General features: G+C 41.4%; 1 protein-coding gene across 2 annotated transcripts in view; it reads left to right on the top strand.

The window, feature by feature from the left end:
- piwil2 (piwi-like RNA-mediated gene silencing 2) overlaps positions 1 to 24,302 on the top strand; it is a 77,772-nt gene that overhangs the window by 13,694 nt on the left and 39,776 nt on the right. For both annotated transcript variants that reach the window (XM_057846863.1, XM_057846862.1), the window contains exons 4-7: positions 3,960 to 4,077; positions 12,038 to 12,213; positions 21,510 to 21,549; positions 21,845 to 21,955. In XM_057846863.1, coding sequence (XP_057702846.1) covers positions 3,960 to 4,077; positions 12,038 to 12,213; positions 21,510 to 21,549; positions 21,845 to 21,955 — 445 coding nt within the window. The remainder of the gene's footprint in view (positions 1 to 3,959; positions 4,078 to 12,037; positions 12,214 to 21,509; positions 21,550 to 21,844; positions 21,956 to 24,302) is intronic.

Raw genomic sequence — 24,302 nt, 5'->3', positions numbered from 1 at the left:
GCCATTTAAAACTGCATCACAATGATTTTTGGAACGAATATGCTGCTGCTAGCACGAATGCTAAAGCTATTGTTAACAAATAAACTATAAAGGAAGCTACGGGGCTTGTGACGATACAGAGACGCTGCGGTCCTCCCGGAGTCGGGGTGTTTGGGAATGCAGCCCAAAGCGAGTGGTAAACTCCCATCTATGGCTAAACACCTCACGAGATCGATAGTTGACAAGTAGCTGTCTTCCGACGGAGCCCGCCGGTCCGGCAGGCCGCCGCCTCGCCCTAGGCGGGTAGAGCATGAGACCAGAGCCATGCACCGAATGCGCCGCAGCGAGCCGGCCGGGGCGGGCGGATATACGGTACGAACTTTGCTGCCTCCGGCACTCCGGTTCAAGACAGAGGCCTGGCGCGGGTGCTAATTTGGCAGCCCGGCGGACTGAAGGGCACAGGCGGGAGGAAATTCCCGAAATGACCCGATAGCCAAACCCCTGGATGAAAAAATAATGCAGTTTATACGACCACGATTCTTCGTGAAAGACATGTCGATCACATCAGTTTTACCACGGACATTTACACAGGTGATGTCAACAAACCATGTTTATCATGACGGCACAGTGGTTAGTTGATAATTGTAACATGCACCAAACGACACAAAGAAGTCATCCAGTCAGTAATGCATTCAGTACGCTTTAAATTTATGACGTCTTAATCAGATCATTCTTCTTAAATCTAGTCAAATAATTTTCCCCATCTTGTTTGAGTGTTGAAGACTAGTTGAATGCGCCAGATTATTCCACTTACTTGAACTAAATATTGCAATTTGTTTTTATTAAGCCCAAACATCTAAAAAAATAAGGTCATTTTTCACCTAAACCAAGAAAAAAATGCTTTCAAATAATGTTTTGCACCATACATATTCTTGAATAAAGAACATATCTGACGTTTTTTTTTTGGTTTTTTTTTTTTTTTTTTTTTTTTTTTTTTTAGGATTATATATAATTTATTGCTTAAAATAAGGCTGTTAATCTTATTTTCAGATGGCCATTTTTCTCCAAGAAATCTGAGTGAAATATACTTGAAGTGCTGGCAATTAATTTAACTTATTTCCAATAGATTTACACTGAAAACAAGGGACTTTAACTAGTCTTAAGGAGCTGTGTTTTTGCTGTGTGGTAATGTTATACTTTAGGAATGGCATACTTTTAAAGCCATTTTTGTGCAACTTATGTATTTACTCTGTAAGTAATTGTTGCCAAAAGTTTACCATTACACAATGTCAGACAATGTCTTTATTTAAATGTTGGAATTTACTACTACTAGTTCACATTTGATGTTGAAAAAAAAAAAGAGCAATATTTTTGCACAGCAACATTTTCTCTTGTGTATACTTTAAAATTTTACATAAATCTTTAATAAAATTATCGGCTTGACATTATCGGTTATCGGTTGGAACGAGGAGGAAATGATCGGTTATCGGTATCGGCTGAAAAATGCATTATCGTGCATCACTAGTTTATTAAATGCTTCTGTTTACCTAACATGGCTGTGACTCTTGGAGTGACATGTAGAAATTACAAACTCCTCATAACCACTTCTGGCGTTTATTTTATATGTCTCGAACGTCTCCACATTCTCCCCCCACAGACACACACATTCATTCCAGACAAGAAATGATGGAAATATGGAGATAGACACATGGGCCATGCAGCGTTTTAATGCATATTTATGAGTGCAATAAAACTATAAAACTCAAATGACATCTCCTGTTTTACTTTGTCGATTGACTTCAAATAAAAACTGGTGTGGACATCAACTTCCGTACTTTCAAACGAGAGCAACCAGGGGCACGTGGGTGACGTAATTACAGCGTTACGAGGCTTCAAAGATGATATGCGTAAACGTATCGCATCCGACACGTTCGGTGTTAAAGGGTTAAAGTACAAATAAACACGTAAATATCAATAATTAATCACAATAGCTTTAACTAGTGCAAAAGAATGGAATGTAAAACATTTTTCATTTCTAATTTGCTTATTTTTGTCTATTTTGGGGCTGAATGAGGTCATGAAGTAGTTTATAGTTTGGGTGGGGGGTATTTGCTCATACAGGCGAAGTTGTGATAAAAACGAGAGAGAGAAAACGATACCAAGCAAGTGCATGTTCAACATTTTTTTTTAACAAAAAACAAATATTATTAAAGAGCCAAAATAGGCTCAGGGCTTTAAGAGTTGATGCATCTCCCTTAGAGAGCTTAAAGATATCAGAACCAAAGTTTTACATGTATGCATGTATTATAAATGTCTTATATGGCAATGTGCAATTCAGCACCCCCCCCCCCCCAAAAAATCTTTAAAATAAATAAATAAATAAATAAAATCATGAAAGGTTTTTGCCATATGCCCCGAAACAAAGTAGCCACACTCGCTTACGATGGTCCATTGTTGTTTTTCATGAGGTTGGTAATGGAGATGTCCCGATCGATCGGGTCCGATCACGTCATTTTCCAAGTATCGGAATCGGCAAAAAAATATCGGACATGCCTTTTTTTATTTTTTTTTAATTAAATCATTTTCTAATTGTATTTAACGTTACAGACATAATATGTTACACTCATCCAGAGTCTTTAGTTTAGGCTTAAGGTAGGGTTATCAAATTTATCCCGATAACTGCAGTAATTAATTTTTTTTTTTAATATCACGTTAAAATATTTAACGCAATTGATGCATGCGCTGCACGACCCACTCACGCATTGTCGCGCTCAATCTGTAATAGCGCCGTTTTACCTATATAGAGAGCTAAAAGGCAGCGTAAAATGATTAGAGTGAACTTTGGCAGCCTTTGAAGCCTTTTTTTTAAATTGGCTAAAGCCTTACAATCCCTCTCCCTCCGATTAGAAATATCGTGGGAAGCAATGTGGGGAAGCAAGGTAGTAATTGATCTTTTTCTTAACACCCTAGGTTATTTCCCAACGCAAAGAAGATATATCAATTGGTAGCACTACGCACAGTCATGGTTGCACTTCCCATCATGCATTTGGGCATGGCTACAGTATCATTTACTGAACGCTCAACAAATACACTAGATGGTAATATTCAGTCACAATATACAAAGTCACATTTATCCTTTAAGAATACAAGTCTTTTTATCGGTGGATCCCTCTCACAGAAAGAATGTTAATAATGTAAATGCCATCTTGAGGATTTATTATCATAATGAACAAATACAGTACTTATGTACTGTATGTTGAATGTATATATTCGTCCAAGTTTTATTCATTTTTTTCTTAATTCATTCATTCATTCATTTTCCATGCCGCTTTTATGCATTGCCAAAATGTATATGATCGGGAAAAATTATCGGGAATGATTGGAATTGAATCGGGAGCAAAAAAAAAGCAATCGGATCGGGAAATATCGGGATCGGCAGATACTCAAACTAAAACGATCGGGAGCAAAAAAACATGATCGGAACAACCCTAGTTGGTAATACCTTCCAAATTCCAGACTAGTAAGAGTGCAGTTGGTTTGTGCATGGCCTTATTTACATTTATAAACCAGTAGAGACTGTTGGCTTGTGAACATGAACACCTCAAATAGAAAAAGAGATCACAGTATTGGTCTAGCCCAGGGGTGGGCAAACCGGTCCTCGAGGGCTGTAGTGGGTCCTGGTCTTTGTTCAAACTTATTCAGCACAGACAGTTTAGCCAATGAGGTATCAGTGGAAACAAGAAGCACCTGACTGAAATCTACTGATTGCACTTGTAAGAAACCGGATTGGTGAAAGGCTGTCCTCATGATGGGTATGAACAAAAACCCGCACCCACTGCGGCCCTTTGTGGAATAGTTTGCCCACCCCTGGTCTAGCCCCTAGATCGTAACAAAAAAAAAGACCACAGGTCTGAAAGGACCCTTAATCGTATCTCTGTTCAGATTTTAATTGTCAAGATTGATTTCATTATTTCTTGCAGGAAGAGAAGTTGTTGGGAAGATAGAAGAGGAACAGCAGCCAAGTACAGAAGTAGGCGTGGTAGCCAGTTCCCTACAGACAAGTGACCACCGCCAAGCAGTGATTGGCCGGGGGAGGAGGTAAGAATGACAAGATGTCGTATGCCATCTCCTAAATACTACTGATGAATCCACCCATCCATTCAATCTTCCACTCATCCGAGATCGTTTCGCGGAGGCAGAGGTTAGCATCTTCAGGTTAATCGCGAGGAAAGACTTCCCTCCCCAAGCAACTTTGTCCAGCTTCTCCAGGAGATCCCGAGGCGTTCCCAGGCCAGCCAGTAGACAGTCTCCCTATCCTGTCCTGGGCGGACCCCAGAGCCTTCTCTCTGTGAGAAAAGCCCAGAACCCCTCACCAGGGGAACATCGAGGGAAGATTCCTATTCAGATGCTTGAGCCGCTAAGTATAGCGCCATTTAATGTGGTGGAGCAGCGACTCTCGTTTGAGCCCCTCTTAGATGACCAAGCTTCTAACCCTATTTCTAAGGGAAAGCCCGGGCACCCTTTGGAGGAAACTCATTTCGTCTGCTTTCATCCGGAATCTAGTTCCTTTGGTCACGAGGCAAATCTTGTGTCCATAGATGAGAATACAAAGGTAAAACGACCGCTAAATAGTTTTGTCTTTCGGTTCAGCTCCTTCTTTACAATAATGGACTGATGCAGAGTTCGCATCACAGCAGACACCACACCACCCCATCATAACAGATTCATGCTCGGCTGCAGTCTGTTTCAGTGGGAGTTGAAAATCGTGGCTTGACGACACCAACAAAAATTGGCTATTATTTATATATTTCCATCCACTACATACTGCATCTGCCAAAAGCAGGAATACAATACTGAGGCCAGTAAAACGATCACCTGCCGCACCCAGATAATATGTACATAAAAGTAATGAACATAAATTTTGATACTGGTCATATAAGGGACCACACCACCCTTATCAGGAGATCTGTAACCCCATACTCCTGGAGCACCCTCCCTCAAGACTCCTCAAGCAACACTGTCAAATGCTTTCTCCAAGTTCACAAAACACAAACACACTGAAGTACTCTGCTGAAGGTGTGGAGTTGGTCCACTGTTTTGCACCCAGGACGAAAACCACACTGCTCCTCCTGAATCTTAGATTTGACTTCCCGCTGCACCCTTCTTTCCTGACCAGACATTCTTAAAAGCCATTGTAGGTTCCAAAACATAAAAAGCCCCAGCATGACGCTCTCTTCGCTCGTTTTCGTCACGAGCACGCTCGACAGCAAAAAATACTCCCACTGCTCGTATTGACTTCGTTCCTTTAATTCAGCAAAAAGCAACTCCACAGAGCGATATCCAAAACGTAAACAAAAGAGCAAACTGAGAGAACAATGAGGAAACGAAAAATCATCCACTTTGAGAGTTAAATCGAGAAATCTAAAGAAATCAAGAGAGAGGAGAGGGAGAAAAAAACTGGGGGGCTCTCCTCCTTATGCCTTAGCGCATAGGTGTCAAACCAATTCCACAAAGGGCCAAGTAGGTGCTGGATTTTGTTCCAACCGATACCGCACAAACAGTTTAACCAATGAATTTTCTGTTGAAACAAGCAGTACCTGACAAAGTTTAACTGATTACCCATGTAAGAGATCAGATTGGTCAAAAGGTGTCCTCTTCATTGGTTGAAAAGAAAAGCTGCACCCACTTGGCCCTTTATGGAGTCAGTTTGGCACCAGTGCCTTAGCGCAACAGTTTGCACACACAGCTCCTACCACATATGTCGTCAAACGTGACGTCACAAGCTTGTTCCATGAAATCAAAAAAATAAATCACTACAAACATGAATAATTAACTAAACCATTATTTAGGCTCCTACAGCCATCTCGAAGTCATTCTTCATAGTCACACCAAACTTTTTTTTTTCATGCCCAGGTTTTTTTTCTTCAAGGACCACTAAAGCATGGTGTTCTGCATGGTACTTATTGGCTCCCTCCAGAGTCTGACAGGCCAAAAAGGCACTATAGAAATCCTACTCCAGATAAGGAGTGTCCCTTACCCAGGGTGCACACTGCCCACTCGCCACATCCCCAATGGCAAATTGAAATGGTGTATGAGGAAACTTGTTACACTGGAGATGGGGAGATTTGGTAGACGTCTCGTGTCAAAATCCTTTATTTGACGTCCGTACTGTCTGTATCAAAACAATGTACGGCCCAACAATGCTTTATTTTAATGTGAATAACTTAATATGTCACCTTTAAACCTTTTTAATGTTACAAAATGACGCATGTTTACCACAGACACACCATCAAAGATTGCTCCCGCATGTGTTCAAAATTTTCAGTTTGATTTTCACTTCTTAGTCTTTAGGCATGAGGCGACTGCCATCTGTCACACTTGCGGTTTGCCAGCGTGGCAAGAATAGAAAATAATTTTCTCTCTACATGAAGTTTCAATTTGCAGTTTGCAATGTGGCAATGCGTAGCACGAACACAGGCTGAAGTTCTGCCGGAAGTGGGAGTTGAAGCGCCTCAAATCAGACACTGATAGACATTCCAATCAGAAACTCACACAAAGACCGACACCTTCTACCGCCACTGGTCCCAATTCACCACAAGGTGGGATTAGTTCAACCCCTCTTTTTTACCAAGCAGCCCAAGGCATGTGGTCTAGACCAGGGGTCCCCAACGACCGGGCCGCGGACTGGTACCGGGCCGCGCAGAAATAAAATAATTTTTTAACGACTGCATTCTGGCCAATTGACTTTGGCCTATGCCGCATAACACACCAATATCCCTGTCTACTCTAGATATACAACTACAGGATAGGAGGTCGTCATAGAAATGCATTAATTGGGCTGTTAGTACTAAATCTCGTTTTGTATGTCTATGCGCGCTTGGACTCGATAATAACGTATAGAGCTGGTAATCTTTGGGCACCCAACGATTCGATTACGATTACGATTCAGAGGCTCCGATTCGATTATAAAACGATTATCGATGCACCCACCTCCTTTTTAATGTTTTGTACATTAGTTCTAAAATTGTTCAAAAATCCTCTCAGGCTAAACCAAACTACTATTTCAGTATCAAGTTAACATTGTAACGGTAAACAAATATACGAAAATGACAGTAAATAAAAAACTCCAGTCCCCATTCTGTATCAGCAGCTTTAAACTACATTCAATTAATTTAATGTTGTGAATCAACTGTTACAGTTGTTAAAATTGCTCCCGTTATTCCATAATTTCCCTTCTGTCTACTTTTGTCAAAGTTTTAAAACTATTTCATCATTTAAAGATAGATTCAAGACAAGATTCTGCCAATTTAGGAGTATTTTAGATAAAAAGTTAATTAGGTTCGCTACAACAGAGCCTTCTAGAGAGGTCTACTGCTTTAAGATGGCGGCTGTTTACTTACGCCGAAAAGTCTCATTTCGCATCTCTATTCAATAATACAAGGTCTAACACTGACGTCGTCTATTTGCATCTAGTTCTACATATACAGTATATGATATCTACTGTAGCCGTATGTTTGTAGCAACTAGCAACTGGGCGTTGTCTGTTGCGGCTGTCAGCTGCAGTCAGGTATGATTGTTTTTTTTTTATCTAGCGGCATGAGTTGAACATGATATTTACTCTCGGTCTGTTCCTCATTGCGTCCCAAAGACCGCGCTGACTGTGTTTTACTTCCACTTTACCTGGTATAATTCAATAATCGGAATTTGGATATTTTTTAATCGTTCTCGAATCTTCCACGGCCGAATCGCGAATAATCTAAGAATCGGAAATTTCCCACGCCTCTAATAACGTATGACGTTGGTCGTCGCCAATCACATTTCTTCCCGGAAATAATTAGCCCTCACACTAGAATGACTGAATAACAGACGTCTTTGGACAGACTTTTTATGGGGAAAAGGGAACCTGACGAGCCAGAAGATGTGCCTACAACCTCGAAGAAAACAAAATTTATGCTACTTCCCAATCGCTAAAGACCCACGAACTGCGAAGGAGTGAATTCGTGACCCGTATGTGAATAAACCGAGTGATTTGAGCATGTCTGTGCAACAGGAATATCTGCTTGTAGAGATCGCAAATCACGGCAACCTTAAACGTACATTTGAGACAACAACTCTACTGAAGTTCTTGATTAAAGTCATTTCGGAATATCCTGACATCGCTAGGAGTGCGCTGAAAACTGTGCTACAATTTCCAACATCGTGTATTTGTGATGCTAGCTTCTCTCACTCTCCCATCTCGGGTCCATCTCGTCTCAACGAAACAAAATCAGGCCTCCCACTGATTGAGTGGGTGAGTTGTATTTTTTTCCCTGCACTTAACACGACGGGGCTAAAAATAAATGCTATTTTATATTTGCTGTATTTTTCTGCCGCACATTGCCGGTGTCCTGACAAAGTTGGCATGCGCGTAACGTTAAAAAGGACCGCGAATGCAGCGATTCCAAAGTACACACTACAAACTTTCTTTAAAGAAGAAAAAGATATTAACTTACGTTTGCCATTGTAGGTGCACACAACTGCACGTAGCCCTCTCACTTAACGACTTCGCCGTGTCGTTAAGCATTAATTTACGCCATTTCCATGTTGCACATGTACTGGACTGTCTCAGGAAATTAGAATACACAATATTCTAATTTTTTGAGACAGTCCTGTGTATATATACAGGACTGTCTCAGGAAATTAGAATACACAATATTCTAATTTCCTGAGACAGTCAGGAAATTAGAATACACAATATTCTAATTTCCTGAGACAGTCAGGAAATTAGAATATTGTGTATTCTAATTTCCTGAGACAGTCCTGTATATATACACAGGACTGGCTCAAAAAATTAGAATATTGTGTATTCTAATTTTCTGAGACAGTCCAGTATGTTAATGATGTAAATAGTTTTTCAGCACCATTGGATAACATTGAGAGTCCAACTGAATATAAAAGAGGGCTTTTTTCACCGCCACAAAAACTTTGGGAGCAAAATTTTATAAGGGTGCAAAATTTGACAGGACACCGGTCCGAGAAAAAAAGACCCAAATCTCACCGGTCCGTGGTGCAAAAAAGGTTGGGGACCCCTGGTCTAGACGACTACAAAGTCTATCATCGAACTTACCTACTTTATCTTAGTGCGAGCTGCACATATACACCCTTGTATCACTATTAGTAGTAGCAGCCTGAATATGGTTTTCATTATAGACATTTCATGACTAGCACAGTAGTCCAGTAGAACACCGCCCTTCCAGGTCTCTCATTGCCCACATGAGCTCATTGAATGGGAAGTGTTTTGTATTTTAATACACAGTATGTTTTTTTGTTTTTTGTGTGTCTTCAGTTATGTAGTTTACTTCAATTGTAATGTAATACACTGCTTAAAAAAACTTTTTGATGGTTTGTTTTTCTACCTGGCAAACTGTAATCAGGATCTATTTCCGCCATTTTTTACATACAGTATGTGTCACGACTGATCACCGAAATAGACCTAAAATTGTTTTTAATCAACGGTTACAATAATATAATCTCCCCGTCCTAATTGTGAGGTTTGTCACAATACCCATCTCCTTTCCACACATTCACCAATGACCAGGCATGAAAATCTCTCACCTTTCGGCGAAATTCGCCGTTTTGAAGTCAAAAAGGGCGACCTACGTGAATTGCGTAGATCCGAGGAGAAATTCTTTTTTGGGGGGGGGTCGGGAGCTTTTATTTAATTATTATTATTATCATCATGTGATTAACTTAGTACGTAAACTGAGCACTTAAGAACACAGTCGGCAAATCCTTCTAGATGCTTCGCTGACGAGAACCAATCATCGGCCCAAGCTGCGTTCCATTATTTCAAACGCACGCACTCCTTACGCGTGTACATGGAGTGCTCGGAGAGCCTTCGGTTGCATTGCAAAGCTGCGAAAACAAAAAGCAGGCCTTATCCACATCGGGGCAGACCAGAGCGCAGCATACACACTTGCCTGTATTTGCCAGCAGATTGAATTTGGTGAGTAATGGTTTCAATCGTTTTCACGTTTTGCGATATAAAAAAGTTACTGCCATTCGTTGCAGCTTGCGTCGAACACTGCCAGAGCTAGCCAAATCTCCCATGAAAAAAAATAGCTCCCGTTAAATTGGCGTCAAGCTTGTGTATTTAGCGGTAATATAAACGATGAAACACACTGTTGAGTCAAATTAAGCGGCATTCTCTCGGATGGAGGGGGCGCCTCACATCGCTCCCGTCGTCCGCCGGAGACGCGTTATTTTTGGCTTGGATTTGAGCTGACGGCCGGTGTCGGCGCAACAGCGGCCCGACGAGTGGTGGGAATAAGTCCTGCTTCTTAAAGCTTTTCAGAAATACAGGGATCCCTCGTTTTTCGCGGTTAATGGGGACCAGAACCCGCTGCAATAAGTGAAAACCGCGAAGTAGCGCCACAACCCCCCCCCCCCCCCTTTTTTTTTTTTTGTGTGTGTGTTCAATGCATTTATTCAGATTTTACATTGGAAAAAAGATACATATATATAAGACGTTTTTTCACTTTTTTCACCAAAGTATCATTTATAAATGGTTTTCAAGCACTTCAAAATGTTACTCAATGTCACTCAAAACATGTTACTGCCCCACCGAATTATTTTTAAACAAAAATAAAGTAGTTAGAAAATGCTTGGCTTTATTAAAAGCTTCATAGTGAGTCTACTCAAACCCTCTCAGGCTTTGGTAAACGGTGATTGGCACATGTGCAAAGTTTTTCTTTTTATATATATATTTTTTGTTTGAAGCAACTTATTTGATTGAATAATAAAGACACAAATGTCCTAGCCAAAATGTGGCCCAAACGCAAAACATTACTTAAATGGAAAAATTTGTTTCAATCAAGAAAAATAGTTTTCAAATGCTTTTTTTGTCTCAAATTTATTATTGCAATCAAAAACATTTTTTTTTTATTGAAGCTACTTTTTGGGATTAAAAGTATATACTGTATTTTGATTGAAGCAACTTTGTTTTTGATAGAGGTAACTTTGTTTTTTGATTGAATAATAAAAACACAAATCTAACTCCATCGTTATTGAGTGAGAAAGAAATTAAGAAAGCTTTAAAACTAAAAGCCACCGGGGAGTCTGTTTGTTTTTTTAAATATTTATATTTCATTACATAGACATGCGTCGTAGGGAAGGGAGATTGAGGGATAAAAAAAGGAGTTAGATGAGGCTGCTAAAGGCAGTGGATACCTCATCAGCTGGGTGAATAGCAGACCTGGTAAGAACAAGTTTGCAAGGATAGTCGGGTATTAAATCCAATTATAAACACAATTACAATGTTATTTTTCTATAAGATTTTTATGTCATTGCTTTATTAATCATTAGGTGCTAGAGTTGTTAAGTATGGATAATAATGAAATAATAGTTTTAAGAAAACTGTGCTGTTGGTGGCTCAGTGACCATCTGATGTGGTTTGTTCTCAGATGAACAAGTTGAGGAAGGAAGTTTTGATGCAGAGATTGAAGGAAGAAAAGAGGCAGACTGACTGAGTCACAGCCAGAAAGTGTTGATGACAGTTTTGATTTCTATTCACTGTTGCCCCCTCCCAATTAAAGTATGTCACAGTCGCAGCCAATTATTATCTAAAGCTGGTTAAAATTTAAGTTATGTTGTTTTAAGGTGTATTAAATACTTGTTCATGTGCCCCTTTTGATCTACGAGCACCCACCCCTCCACCGGTCTCTGCATGGCCCTGCTGAAACACAATGTGGGTCGACAGAGCTCAATATTTTGTTGGGGTGTACAATACAGTGTACTGGAACATATTTCCTCCACACCCTTCTCATCTTTTTAACCCCTGACCCATTTTCATGCCTGAATGACAGTCATAGTGGCCATTTACCTTTGAAAAGTAGACAAAAGGTAGAATTTCCAAAGTTTGAGCTCATTGTAAATTAAGGGGAGAAATGACTGTCGACGTATTGAAATATGTTCATAGTGCCTTGTTTGTTGTTCCTATTCTCTACACTTTTTTCACATTGTCAAGTGTTATTTTATCTTTAAGATATATTCATTGCTGTCATGGCTTTTGACGTTATAGCTTTATTGGCAAGGACATTTCCCCTGGCGTGATGGTCGGAGTCGGAAGAGCACTTGCTCCTGGAATGGAACGAGGATCCCGTGCATCTCTTTCCTCTTTTCCTTTCGAAGTTGTCCAAGCTGGTTCTCATGCATCTGAGCCAACAGTGCAGGATCCCTCGAAGATCTCTGACACAGGTATGGACATTTAATAATCAAACATTTTGCCTGTTGTAAGTTGACGGTAGGGGTGAAGGTAGGGATGTCCCGATCCAGGTTTTTGCACTTCCGATCAGATACCGATATTGTTTTGCCCTTCCGATCAGATACCGATACTGGCCGATACCGGCCTATCTGAGCATGTGTTAAAGTTTAAAGTTATTTAGCCTCCTTGTCATACTCATGTTGAAAAGAGTTTTAGTACTCTTGATAACAACTAGCCAGCTGAATTAGGTGAGTTTGAATAACACACAACGGTTGGTAACAAGAAACTGACCTGTTTATTCAGTGACAAACACAAATCATTAGAGCTGGGAATCTTTGGGCACCTAACGATTCGATTACGATTCAGAGGCTCCGATTCGATTATAAAACAATTATTGATGCACCCCACTCCTTTTTTTTTTTTTTTTTTTTTAATTTATTTTTTTGTTTTTTTTTTTTTGTTTTGTACATTAGTTCCAAAATTGTTCAAAAATCCTCTCAGGCTAAACCAAACTACTATTTCAGTATCAAGTTAACATATAGCAGTAAACAAATATACAAAAATAACAGTAAATAAAAAACTCCAGTCCCCATTCTATATCAGCAGCTTTAAACTACTTTCAATTAATTTAATGTTGTGAATCAACCGTTAAAGTTGTTAAAATTGCTCCTGTTATTCCATAATTTCTCTTTTGTCTACTTTCAACATGTGAAAGTTTTAAAACTATTTTAAAGATAGATTCAAGTCAATATTTTACCGATTTAGGAGTATTTTAGATAAAAAGTTAATTAGGTTCGCTTGGAAGGTTCGCAACAACAGCCTTGCAGGGAAGTGTACTGCTTTAAGATGGCTGCCGTTACGAACGCACGCATCTAGTTTTTTGTAGATGTGCTGGTAACGATACCGAAGCTATAATGCATCTAGTCCTATATAAATGATATCTACCGTAACATAATGTGGCTTGTAGCAGCTTTTCGGCAGCAGTCAGGTATGTTGTTGTTTTTTTTTTTTTTTTTTATCTCGTGGCATGAGTTGAGCTAGAGCCGTGAGTTGAGCATTGGCGTTACCCGAGGGGCCGGGTAATGAGAAGCATGATGTTTAGCTACTCTCGCTCCGTCCCTAATTGCGTACCGAAGACCGCGCGGGGCGCTGAGTGTGTCGTACTTCTGCTTTACTTGGCATATTTCAATAATCGGAATTTGGATGTTTGTGAATCGTTCTCAAATCTTCCACGGCCGAATCGCGAATAATCTAAGAATCGGAAATTTTGCACACCTCTACAAATCATTATAAATAACAAACAGAAATGGTATAGTCAGTAAAACGTGCAAATAATATTGTAAACTGTCTTAAAAAAGCAAAACACACAAACAACCTCAGTGGAAAATCCCACAACCCCCCCAAGCTATTAGATGCTTTTAATGTTTGGTATATTAATTACAATATTTGTATAAAAAGCCTCTCAGGTTTAAGTAAACTAGTATTTCAGTATCAAGTTAACATTTTAAAACAGTAAATAAAATACTCAAGTCCCCATTCTGTATCAGCAGCTTTAAACTACATTCAATTCATTTAATTTTGCGAATCAAATGTTAAAGTTGTTAAAATTCCTCCCGTTATTCCATAATTTCCCTTCTGTCTACTTTCCACATGTGAAAGTTTTTAAACTGTTTTGAAGATAGATTCAAGTCAAGATTTTGCCGATTTAGGAGTATTTTAGATAAAATGTAAATTGGGTTCGCTTGGAAGGTTCACAACAGCCTACTTGGGAAGTCTCCTGCTTTAAGATGGCGGCCGTTGACTGACGCAGCTAGTTTTCCATACTTCAGTGTTGCTGACGCAGTCGAGTCTGTCGTTTTGCATGTAGTTCTATATACATGTGATATCTATTATCTACAGTTAAACGATGTTGATGTAGTTTGTAGCGGCTGTCAGCAGCAGTCAGGTATTCTTGTGTTTTTTTATCCAGCGGCAGGAGTTGAGCTAAAGCCGTGAATTGAGCATTGGCATTACCCGGGTCTACGACAAGCATGATGTTTACTCTCGGGACGCAATGCGGTCCGTTTCTCATTGCGTCCCGAAGACCGAGCTGTGTATTAGTTCCGCTTTACTCGACATATTTCAATAATCGGAAATGGATCTTTGTGAATCGTTCTCGAATCTTCCACGGCCGAATCGCTCAAGGATGTTATGACGGCTGAGCATGTTGTACCGTGGTTCTAAGTGTTGGATGGTGCGTCTTTACTCACGAGAGATAATGGCTCGTCATCCAGAATGAATTCTTTGGCAATGACTCCTGTTATTCCCTGGGCTTTGGGACTGTCGAGTGCCAGTTTGTCACGCATAGCAAAAGTTTCTGCCAGTGTTAGTTGCGTAGGACTTTTCTTTTTGTCTTCGGTTTTCTTAACAAACTCCTTATATTGTTTGTGGTGGTATTTCGCTAAGTGCTTTATTAGGTTGGTTGAATTAAAACTTCTTATAGCTTTACCACCACGCATGACTTTATTGTGGCATATGTTACGCTCTGCATCTTCGTCTTTGTCGTCCTTTAAGGTGAAATGATCCCACACAGCTGACATTTTTACCGATAAAGTCTCTCAGTAAATAGGGAGACGGTAATGTAGTGTGTTGAAGGTGTGCCGTAAAATGCGGACCGGGTTTTAGGGAAACCGAAGCAAAAACGGGAATGGATTATGTAAATAGGCGTGCTGGAAAACCCGGACGGGAAAAACTGGATCGGAAGTCTGGATCGGAATTTTTCCGTGTCGGCCGACCCGATACCGATGCGCTTTTTTTTTTTGCCCATATCAGCATCCGATCCGATCCAAACATCTCAATTTGAAGGAAATCAAAAAATGCATTCATAAACCTGTCGCGTTATGCAATAGGTCAATTAATCACACAGTAAATAAAAATGAGGGCGGTAATTTTCCCAGCTGCAATTTATCGCCGCGTGCATTGCTACATTGAGGCTAATGGAAAAAAGCACTTTTAGGCCTTTGGGTGGACCCTGAAAAAGTGCCTAGAAAATAAGTTTCGTTCCACTGTCTGGGCACAACTTGTTCAATGCATTTTTTGATCGATAATACCCTTCTGAACTTTGGGTTAAAATTTCACCCAACGTTTCCCTGCACCAATTTTGTCAAAAGCCAGGAATATACAGTATATGTAGGGAAATAACAAAATACGAAAATCTGGTGCTGCCATTTCTGGTTGTAAAATGTCTTACATTACATTTGGCAACACAAAATCGTTCTCAAATGTCATACATACATGTACCTAATATCAGAAACAAGTATTGGTGGTTTAGTATACTCATATGTGAATTTAGATCATTAAATGTAGCAAATCTGTGCAAAAAACAACAGTCATGGCTAGAATTAGAGCAAATAGACTGCAACCAAATACAATTGGCAAACCTCCCCTCTATTAGTTCTAGTATTAAGCACCATAACTGCTTCAAAAACCCAATGATAGCATGTACCTTGAAAGCCTGGTGGAGAGGTATGGAAATTATGCAATCACAACAAGCCCCGTGTAAATTTTCACCAGTCTGGCACAACCCAGACTTTGGAGTTAATAAAATTCCTATTTATTTCAGCACATGGGATGATCCGGGAATAAACCAGTTACAGCATTTGTTTAAAGATAATACATTCATGTCATATGAAAAAATACTACAAAATTTCCAGATCAAAGGGGTCAATTTCCTTCAATACAATAAAATCAGGGCAGCCATCAGAAGCAAATTCCCATCACTAACGGGTACGTTAGACCCACCACCTTACGTAAATAAAATAATAAATATCCACCCTCAACAAAAAAAATACTTTCAAAAGTCTATAAAGCCCTCTCATGTAACAACTCTACTTGCCTACCAATCGAAAAATGGAATAACGAACGTTCGGTAACATTAGATAATAACTATTGGTCCAACATCTATAAAAATACATTTATAATGACAAAGAATAAGAACCTTCAGCTTATACAATTCAAAATACTGCACAGATGGCATATTACTCAATCTAAAATGTACAAAATGGGGTGCTCCCAATCAGATAAATGCACAAGCTGCAACGAAGATTCTTCAGACACATACTTTCATGCTCTTTGGCAATGTAAATCAGTGCAAGAGTTTTGGTCACAGGTAACGAAGAAATTCTCTTTCCTATTGAACTGCAGGATTCCATTTTCTCCAACTCTTTGTCTGCTTGGCGATCTGAATACAGTGAATATCTCTAACCATCAAACCCGTCCACTACTAGCAAGTTTAACGATAGCCAAAAAAAAAACAATATTGTTGAATTGGAAAAACAAACAAAACATTAGCATTAACCAATGGCTAAATCTAATAATTGAATATATAACATTAGAGAAAATATCTGCCAAACAGACAAATAAAATGGACAAATACGAACAACAGTGGGGAACGATTGCAAGAATGATGAACATAGAATAAGGATTCTCTCTTGCCTACGAAGGAATGTCACAAAAATAATAAAAATGTATATATAAATTGATGTATGCGGGGTGTCCAGGGAAGTTGTATGCATCCTTTTGCAGCTGGAAAGTGGACATGTTTAAACCGAACTGTTTTATACACTCCCAGCAGCATGTAATAAATAATTTTTCTTCCTTCACAGTTTAGTCAGTCTATGGGTTTAATGTACAAAGAAACCCACAGACAATTTGGTTTCCAGCTGCTGGGGAACGTATGCAACTCTTTTGGAACACCCTATATATTACTTATCAGACTTGGAACAATTAAGGAACTATGCTTAAATAATACACTTCACTGGTCCTTGGCACACATCTAATGGTGCTTGATAAACCTCTTCTTCTGTCAGCTTTACAGGTGGAGTTTGTTGGCGTCCTGCCCTGGGCCGTCCCGTCGTCGGTCTTGGCCCCCGGGATTTTCGGCCGGGGCTTGTCTGGTTGCGTCTGGCTGTGCGGGGGTCCTGTCGGGTGCGCGCTGGTGTCGTGGGCGGGTGGGGGTGCCGCGCAGGTGCCTGTCCGGGGCCGCGGCCCATCCCCGGCCGGCCGGGGTGAGGTTGGAGTGGAGGCCGGGGGTGTATGCGGTGGCCATGGTTCCCTCCCGGGTCCGCCCGGCCGGAGCCCCGTCTCCCTGTACCGGGTGCCGGGGAGGTGCCCTCTGGTGTCATACCGCGCGGCCCTCCTGGCCCGGGGGTGGGTCGTGGGGAGTGCACTTCCGTCCCCTTGGTCTGTTCCCGGCCCCGTCCGCCTCTCTGGACCGCCGCGGCTGCCGCTGCCCCCATGCCGGCAGGGCCGACGACGGGGCCCGCGGGGCCTTGGGTGGGGCTTGTTGTCCCTTGCCGGTGGGGTGGCGCCTGCTCGGAGTGCGGGGTGAGTGCTCGTGGTGGTGGGGGTGCGGTCACGGAGGCCCCGTGGGTAGTCTGGGGCGGAGATTGATCGGGGCCCTGACGCTTCTCCCACCCTGCGGCCGGTGGTTCTGGTGGACGGGGCCACACCCGCGGGAGCCTGCCTCTTAACTCACGCACTTCTCACTTCGGCACTGTAAATATCTGTCACTCTGGCACTTACATGCTCATACATTTCTCCGGGGAGAGTTGGGACGGGGCTTTACAGTCCCGGCCCGGCTCCCCCCTGTTTTTAATGCACCACACACCAAGGTTGTGGGATGGTTGGGACCTGTTGAGGGGGGGGTACCTCACGGTTGCCCCCTCACGACAGGCCCCGCCATCCCTGCACCTTTTTCAAATGCACCACACACATCATACTCCACAGGAGAGCTCCGGCAAAGGGCGGTGGGACGGGCGGCTGGGCAGAAATCCATGCTGCGGTCCCACTGCCCCAAGCCAAGCTCTCCTATTTTAATGCATACATTGCACTACCCTCCCCTCACAATCCCATCACGGTGCTGGGTGATGGCTGCCAGGTTCCCGGCTGGCAGCCACAGTAATAGGGTGGTAGGTGGGTCCCACACTTTTTCCTCATGGCGTGGCTCCTGGGGTGTGGCCTCCCCTCTGCCTGGGCTACCGGCCGCGGGAGTGGGGTGGGGGGTTGGGGCTCCGATCTTGCATCGCCCCGTGGCAGTTCCTCGGCGTTCTCCTGCTGCCGACTTCCCCTCTTCTCTGACTGGACATCCGCCCTGCGCTCCGTCGCGGGTCGCTGGTTGGGCGCTGGTGTATCAGCGGGGTGTTGCCTGCACCGGCGGGGGGCCTTGGGCTTAGTGGGCCGCTGGGGTTCCCGTGGCGTGCCGTGCCGGTTGGGGGGCTGCGGCTGTGGCTCGTGGCCCGGGTGGGGATAGACGTGGGGTTGGTGGTGCGTCCCCTCCTGCCATCCCTGAAGGCCGGTTGATGGGTGCGCAGGTGGCCCGGCGGACCACCCTGGATCCGGGGGGGGGGGGGGGGGGGGGGTGATGGCTCCTTTGCTGGGCTGCGCTTGACTCCCCGCCCACCCTCCCTCCCCGGGCTGGCTGGGTGGGGGCCGTGGCCCTGGGTTGGCTCCCGCGCGGCTTCTCCGCCCGTCTGCGTGGCTGTCGCGCGTCCGGTGGGGCTCGCGTGCTGCTGGATGCGGTAGGGCGTGCTCGGGTTGGGGGTCCTGGTGCCGGGATTGGCGATGGGGCGGCGCAGGGTTGGTCGCCAACGGGCTTACATTCATAAGAGATTCACATGATTACTGGGTTCTAGATCACAGAACTGATTTGTGTACACTCTACCTCTTTCAATCTTATATCAAGCTTATAGACACCCCCACCCCTGTCCCCTCTTTCACTGGCCAATAGGCCCCCACATGGCGTTAACCGGAAATACATCTTGCTGACGATGGCACCAGCATATTAATAATTAGTCTAGATGTTCTATGTATTTCTTGTTGTTGTTTGTGTATGTGTTTCTTTTCTTTCTTCACTTGTGTTGCTTTTCTTCTGTCCCCCCATAATCCCTTCCTGTTTACTGCTTTGTCATAATAAAAAGGTATTTTGAATAATCATAATGGGAGTATATCAGACTCTCAATGTGAAACATTAAAACTGTTCAGACAACCCTGGCACTTAGACTTCCATTCTCTGTGTCAAACAGCTGAACAGAACAGGTTTAAAAAAAAAAAAAAAAAAAATCTGTGCAAAAAAACATCACTTCCAACTAGAGGTGACACCAGTACGTGAAGCACATATGTTACATTTATCTAAAAGCTTATGTTTTATATATGAAAACAATTCACAACCTACTATGTAATGAAAGGTACACAAGAAGCAGCACACATTGGCCAAAAATGGCTGAAAATAATACCATGCACCTCAAAACTGGAACAAGGCAAAATGGACTAGATGAAAATAGATGCATTAAGAGCCCAGATATTTGTAACAAAGAGTATTTATTAAAGTGTCAGATTATGTCACAGCATGTAATTTACACACACACCCCCACCCCTGCCTCACACACCAAAAAATATATATTTATATCAAATGTGCATTCACAATAAAACCATTGCACTTGATTGGAACATCCATCTTTTTTGGCAGTCAAATTGAACAAAGGTCTATGTTTTGGGAAAAGGAAATACTGACATTTTTTTGTTTGTTTTAAAAGTGTTAAAATGGAGAGTACCATCTTGATAATGAATCAAAACATAGGATAGATTTTACATGGTGGGTGATTATTCATCAATATCACTATCATCAGTGTCATTATCCCATGTGCCTCATATATTATCACAGTTCTGGCAGTGGCATAAATCTGTACAAGACATTTTTGCAGAATTCTTTTTGCTGTTCTTCTGTCTGATCTTCCTTTGTCTCTGTCCCCCCGAGGCCCCTTTTTGTGGCCAGCAGCTTTCTCTGAAGAAATACACCGTAATTTCCCGAATATAAGGCGCACCCGTGTATAATGCGCACCCCAAGTTTACTTGTAAAATCTAGAGGAAATTATTGTACCTGTTTATAACGCGCACCCTAATTTTAGCACCAATAAATAGAAGAATACAAGAAAACAGAGCTCGTCTGCAGATACAGAAATGTCATTTTACTGACTGGTGAAACACAGCACAAGCATAGCACATTGGTAGTTCAAAACATTACCATATTTACGGTAAAATATGATTTGACAACTTCTCCAATATACCAGAATCTAGGAGAAAACAAAACCAATGTGACTTTTCTTTTAAAGGCTGCTGTATAACTTGCTCGTTGATGAATAAATGTTTCTTCCATGGATTGATACGGTAAAATGAAAGTGAGAACGTAAGTCGGAAATCCGTGAGAGCCCATCGCTGTCAACACGACAGTAACAATAGGAACTATTGTTATTTGGGTTTGAGTTTCCCGAGGGACAGATATAGTTGACGGACACAAAGTCTGTGTGCTTACGTTTGTTATGGTCCGAGTTGCGGAGCTGCAATAAATGTTGACTCAAATGAGTTCAAGAAACTTAAATTCTGTGCTTTATGAAGAGTGAAAAAAGCAGAATTTAACACAGACGTAATCATTCGGCCGATTAGAGTGAAGTATTACCGAAACAAAATGGTGACATGTACCATAATGGTCGGCAACGGGTCGCCGCATACGTTTCAACACAACGTGGCCGTGTCAACAACAAAAAATCGGTTTATATATATTTGTAATATATATATATATATTTCTGTCTCCATCCATCTACCAGTTTATAATGCGCAACATGATTTTACGAGTTGATTTTGGGGGGGAAAAGTGCGCGTTATATTCGGGAAATTACGGTAATCAACCAAGATGTAAGTACACCAAACTCCCATGTAGTTTGCTCTTAAAGACACTACAGATATGTCTTCACCTAGCAGGGTTTTTTATAACTGAGGATCCTGCCCTAATACGTCGGGGGCATGTTTGTAGAAAAAAAAGCTTCCACAGCCAACCGCATTCATTCAGTTTTAAGTACATTCAGAACAATGCGCGAAAAATATTTGTCCATAATACCCCCATCCTTAGCACGTATTCTTCAATAAGAAGCACTGCAAGAGTTTGATCATGAATGGAAGCAAAAAAGTACCTAATTTACTCCAAATGTAAAAATTGGTCTCATTGTGACGTAGAGACAAAGTTTGTCGCAGTCAGTGACGTTTCCACTGTTAAATCTACGGTTATCAGTGTCCACATGATGGTTCCACAGATGCAGAATTTGCACATCTTCACTCGGGACGCAGTTTTTAAGACCCTTCGTTTAAATGTGCGCGTGCAGGCTAGGCCAACCGTAGAAAAAGTTATTCTTTTTGCCAAATACCCTGCTATTTGTAGACATGGCCTCAGATTCTCTGTTTTTATGTCAATTCTGTTTAGGAATGGTGTCGATTGTTCAAGAGTTGGTGGAGTCCGTACGGTAAGATAACCTTTTTGTCGCTATTCAGTTAGGTTACTGTTAGTTCTTAAAGCTCATATGGTTCCTGTTATTCATTTTATTTAACTGTATTGTTACTATCAGCTTGCTTTTGATTTTGATGTTTTTCAACAAACTATCCTTGGTGCACATGACAACACTTTTACATAGTCGCCTATTTTATTGTTGTAGACCTTTCCCATTTTAAATTGTCTGAATGAAGGTTATGGTAAATACTTTGTTGGGCAATTAGCACAATTGAATCAAAATGACATTGTGTGTCTGTTTTCTTGTCAAGTGAGCCACTCAGCAAGACTGGAACAAAAGGAGCTTCGATAATGATTGGCTCCAATCATATTCCAATTGACTGCAAGAACAAAGCTGTTTATCAGTACCATGTGACATTTACGTGAGTAACAATGATTCCTATGGCATGAAACGTTTCCCACCGGAAACTGAATCTGAATAGCCGAACTGGAATAGTCAGATTAAGAGAATAACTTTATTTTAATACAGTACAGGCTAAGGCTGCAACAACTAATCAATTAAATTGATTAATAAATTTGTTGCCAACGAATTTGATAATCGATTTTTGCTGGCAGCTACGAGCAGCCTCGTTTGGGTCTGTGTATAATGTGAGAATGCTCGCGCACGCCAGTGATTTCCGCAAGAGAGAGTTCAATGCTAGTCTTTTACACTCAGGTTGGGTTGCTGAATCAGTAACTTAATGAAGTGTCAGGACTTAGATTGTCTTTTGTCTTGTTAGATCCAATGTGCCTCCGTCAGTGGTTAGTAAATGAAGCCAATTGTATTTGAATACTTTGTTGATGAGCTGTTACTACTTAGCACGGAGTGCTAACTTAGTTGGCAATTATGCTAATCAGTGTCTTGAGTGTCCGTTAGTATAGACCCTACTCACGTGACGTCACAGCCACGCCCCCGCGCCATGTTGTCCGGATACTAGTCATGTTAATGCATTAGCGCTTCGTAAATTCCTCCTATTATGGCGTGTTTTTCTGCTCGTTAACATTAATAATCAAAATGGTGAAGTCGTGTGTGGCGGTCGGTTGCAAAAACAGAGAAGATAGACGGAGAGACTTGAATTTTTACCGTATTCCGAGAGACCCGAAGAGGAGACAGAGATTGACTGCTGCAATTCGACGAGAAAACTGGGCTCCAAACGACTACCACAGATTATGTAGTAGTCATTTTATATCTGGTAAGATGCATTTAATATATATTTAGAGGGTTTTGGGCTGACAACCACAATTAAGATCATTGCTAGGCTAATCGCCGACAACATACACTCAGACGTTGTGAATGAACTACCTGAAAATATATAATTATAAGGGGATAATCAGACAGTTGTCATACAATTAATTTACTTTCACTATTGAAAAGCCAAAAAATAAATTCAACTAGGGACAATCTGGAGTAGTGCTATCGCACTTCATATTTATTACGTATTATATATGTATATAGTGAGAGTGCTATCGCTAAACCATATAAACATTAAAAGCCCTAGCTCCATTGACAAATGATATGAAATACATTAGACTTGACAGTGGATGTTAGCAAGAACAAAAGATTTTGAATTGAAAATTTCGTAACTCACCTTCCGAGCACAAGATTCCTGCCCGAATTTTCGTGTACGAGGACATCTTTCACCCAACCAGCAACGTAGCATTTATAAGCCTCCAAGCTCTTAAAGTTTTTCACACTTTCGTGAGAATAGGCTGATTTTGTGTGGACAAGATAGTTGTAAATATCAGGATATCAGATGTCAGGCGAAGCCAGCGGGTCGAAAAACATCGATTTAGGCATCAAATACGGATCTGGCGAATGGATAAACTGAAACCTTTCCACGTAACGCCTTTTATGCAACGGATCCAATGAGTTTACAGCGTCAGATAACACCGGGGCTTCCATGAATTGCTCTATAACTTGCTCGACTAATTGAAAACAATGAGAATAGGTCTGAAAAAGAGGTACAATATTGCGGCCGGAAACAGCGACACGCCCATTTTGTGACGTAGGTGAGTAGGGTCTATTTTGGAGAAGCATATGGGCAATTGAGTTATTGATAGTAAAGTTGTCCCATTTCTTTTTATAAAGAAACCACACACAAGATCATTCATATAGCGACTCAGTCACAAGCTCTCATTCAAACAGTAAATTGTGTTTTGTAATCGGATTTGGATTGTTGGCTACTTATGAACAACTGTTTGATAAAGAAAACTGATTCATTACGGTCTGCCTCCTCCTTATTCAATTTTGTTGTTTAGTTTATTTAAATTAAACACATTTATACATTGAATACAATACACAATACCTTGAATGAGAAAGTTTGTCTTAATTTTAGTCCTATATTGTGTGTATATAGAAGGATCTTTGTTGACATATTTTCATCTCATGTGGAGTTAAAAATTCTCCCAAACCTTCAAGGTCTTCCAGCTATCAATTAGCCACGATAGCGTACACCACTACTAACAGGTCGAACTGACCTGTTTGATCACAACTGTGCATCACCACTGAAAATGCAGGCTCATGTAATTTTCGACATAATTGGGATTGGATTAGTATTGACAGTCCTGTACTGTAGATAGGCATGTGCCGGTTACCGGTTTCACGGTTTACCGTGGTGTGAAAACGTTGCGGTTTCAAAACCACTAAAATTTTCCGTCAGACCGTAGTACGGTATTCGCCATTTTTCATGTGTCAAAAATGCAGCCAGAAGTGGCATGGCGCGGCAGCGC

This window comes from Corythoichthys intestinalis, chromosome 9 (assembly GCF_030265065.1).
Source record: "Corythoichthys intestinalis isolate RoL2023-P3 chromosome 9, ASM3026506v1, whole genome shotgun sequence".
In the NCBI taxonomy this organism is placed as follows: Eukaryota; Metazoa; Chordata; class Actinopteri; order Syngnathiformes; family Syngnathidae; genus Corythoichthys; species Corythoichthys intestinalis.
This window is presented reverse-complemented; position numbering and strand designations above follow the sequence as displayed.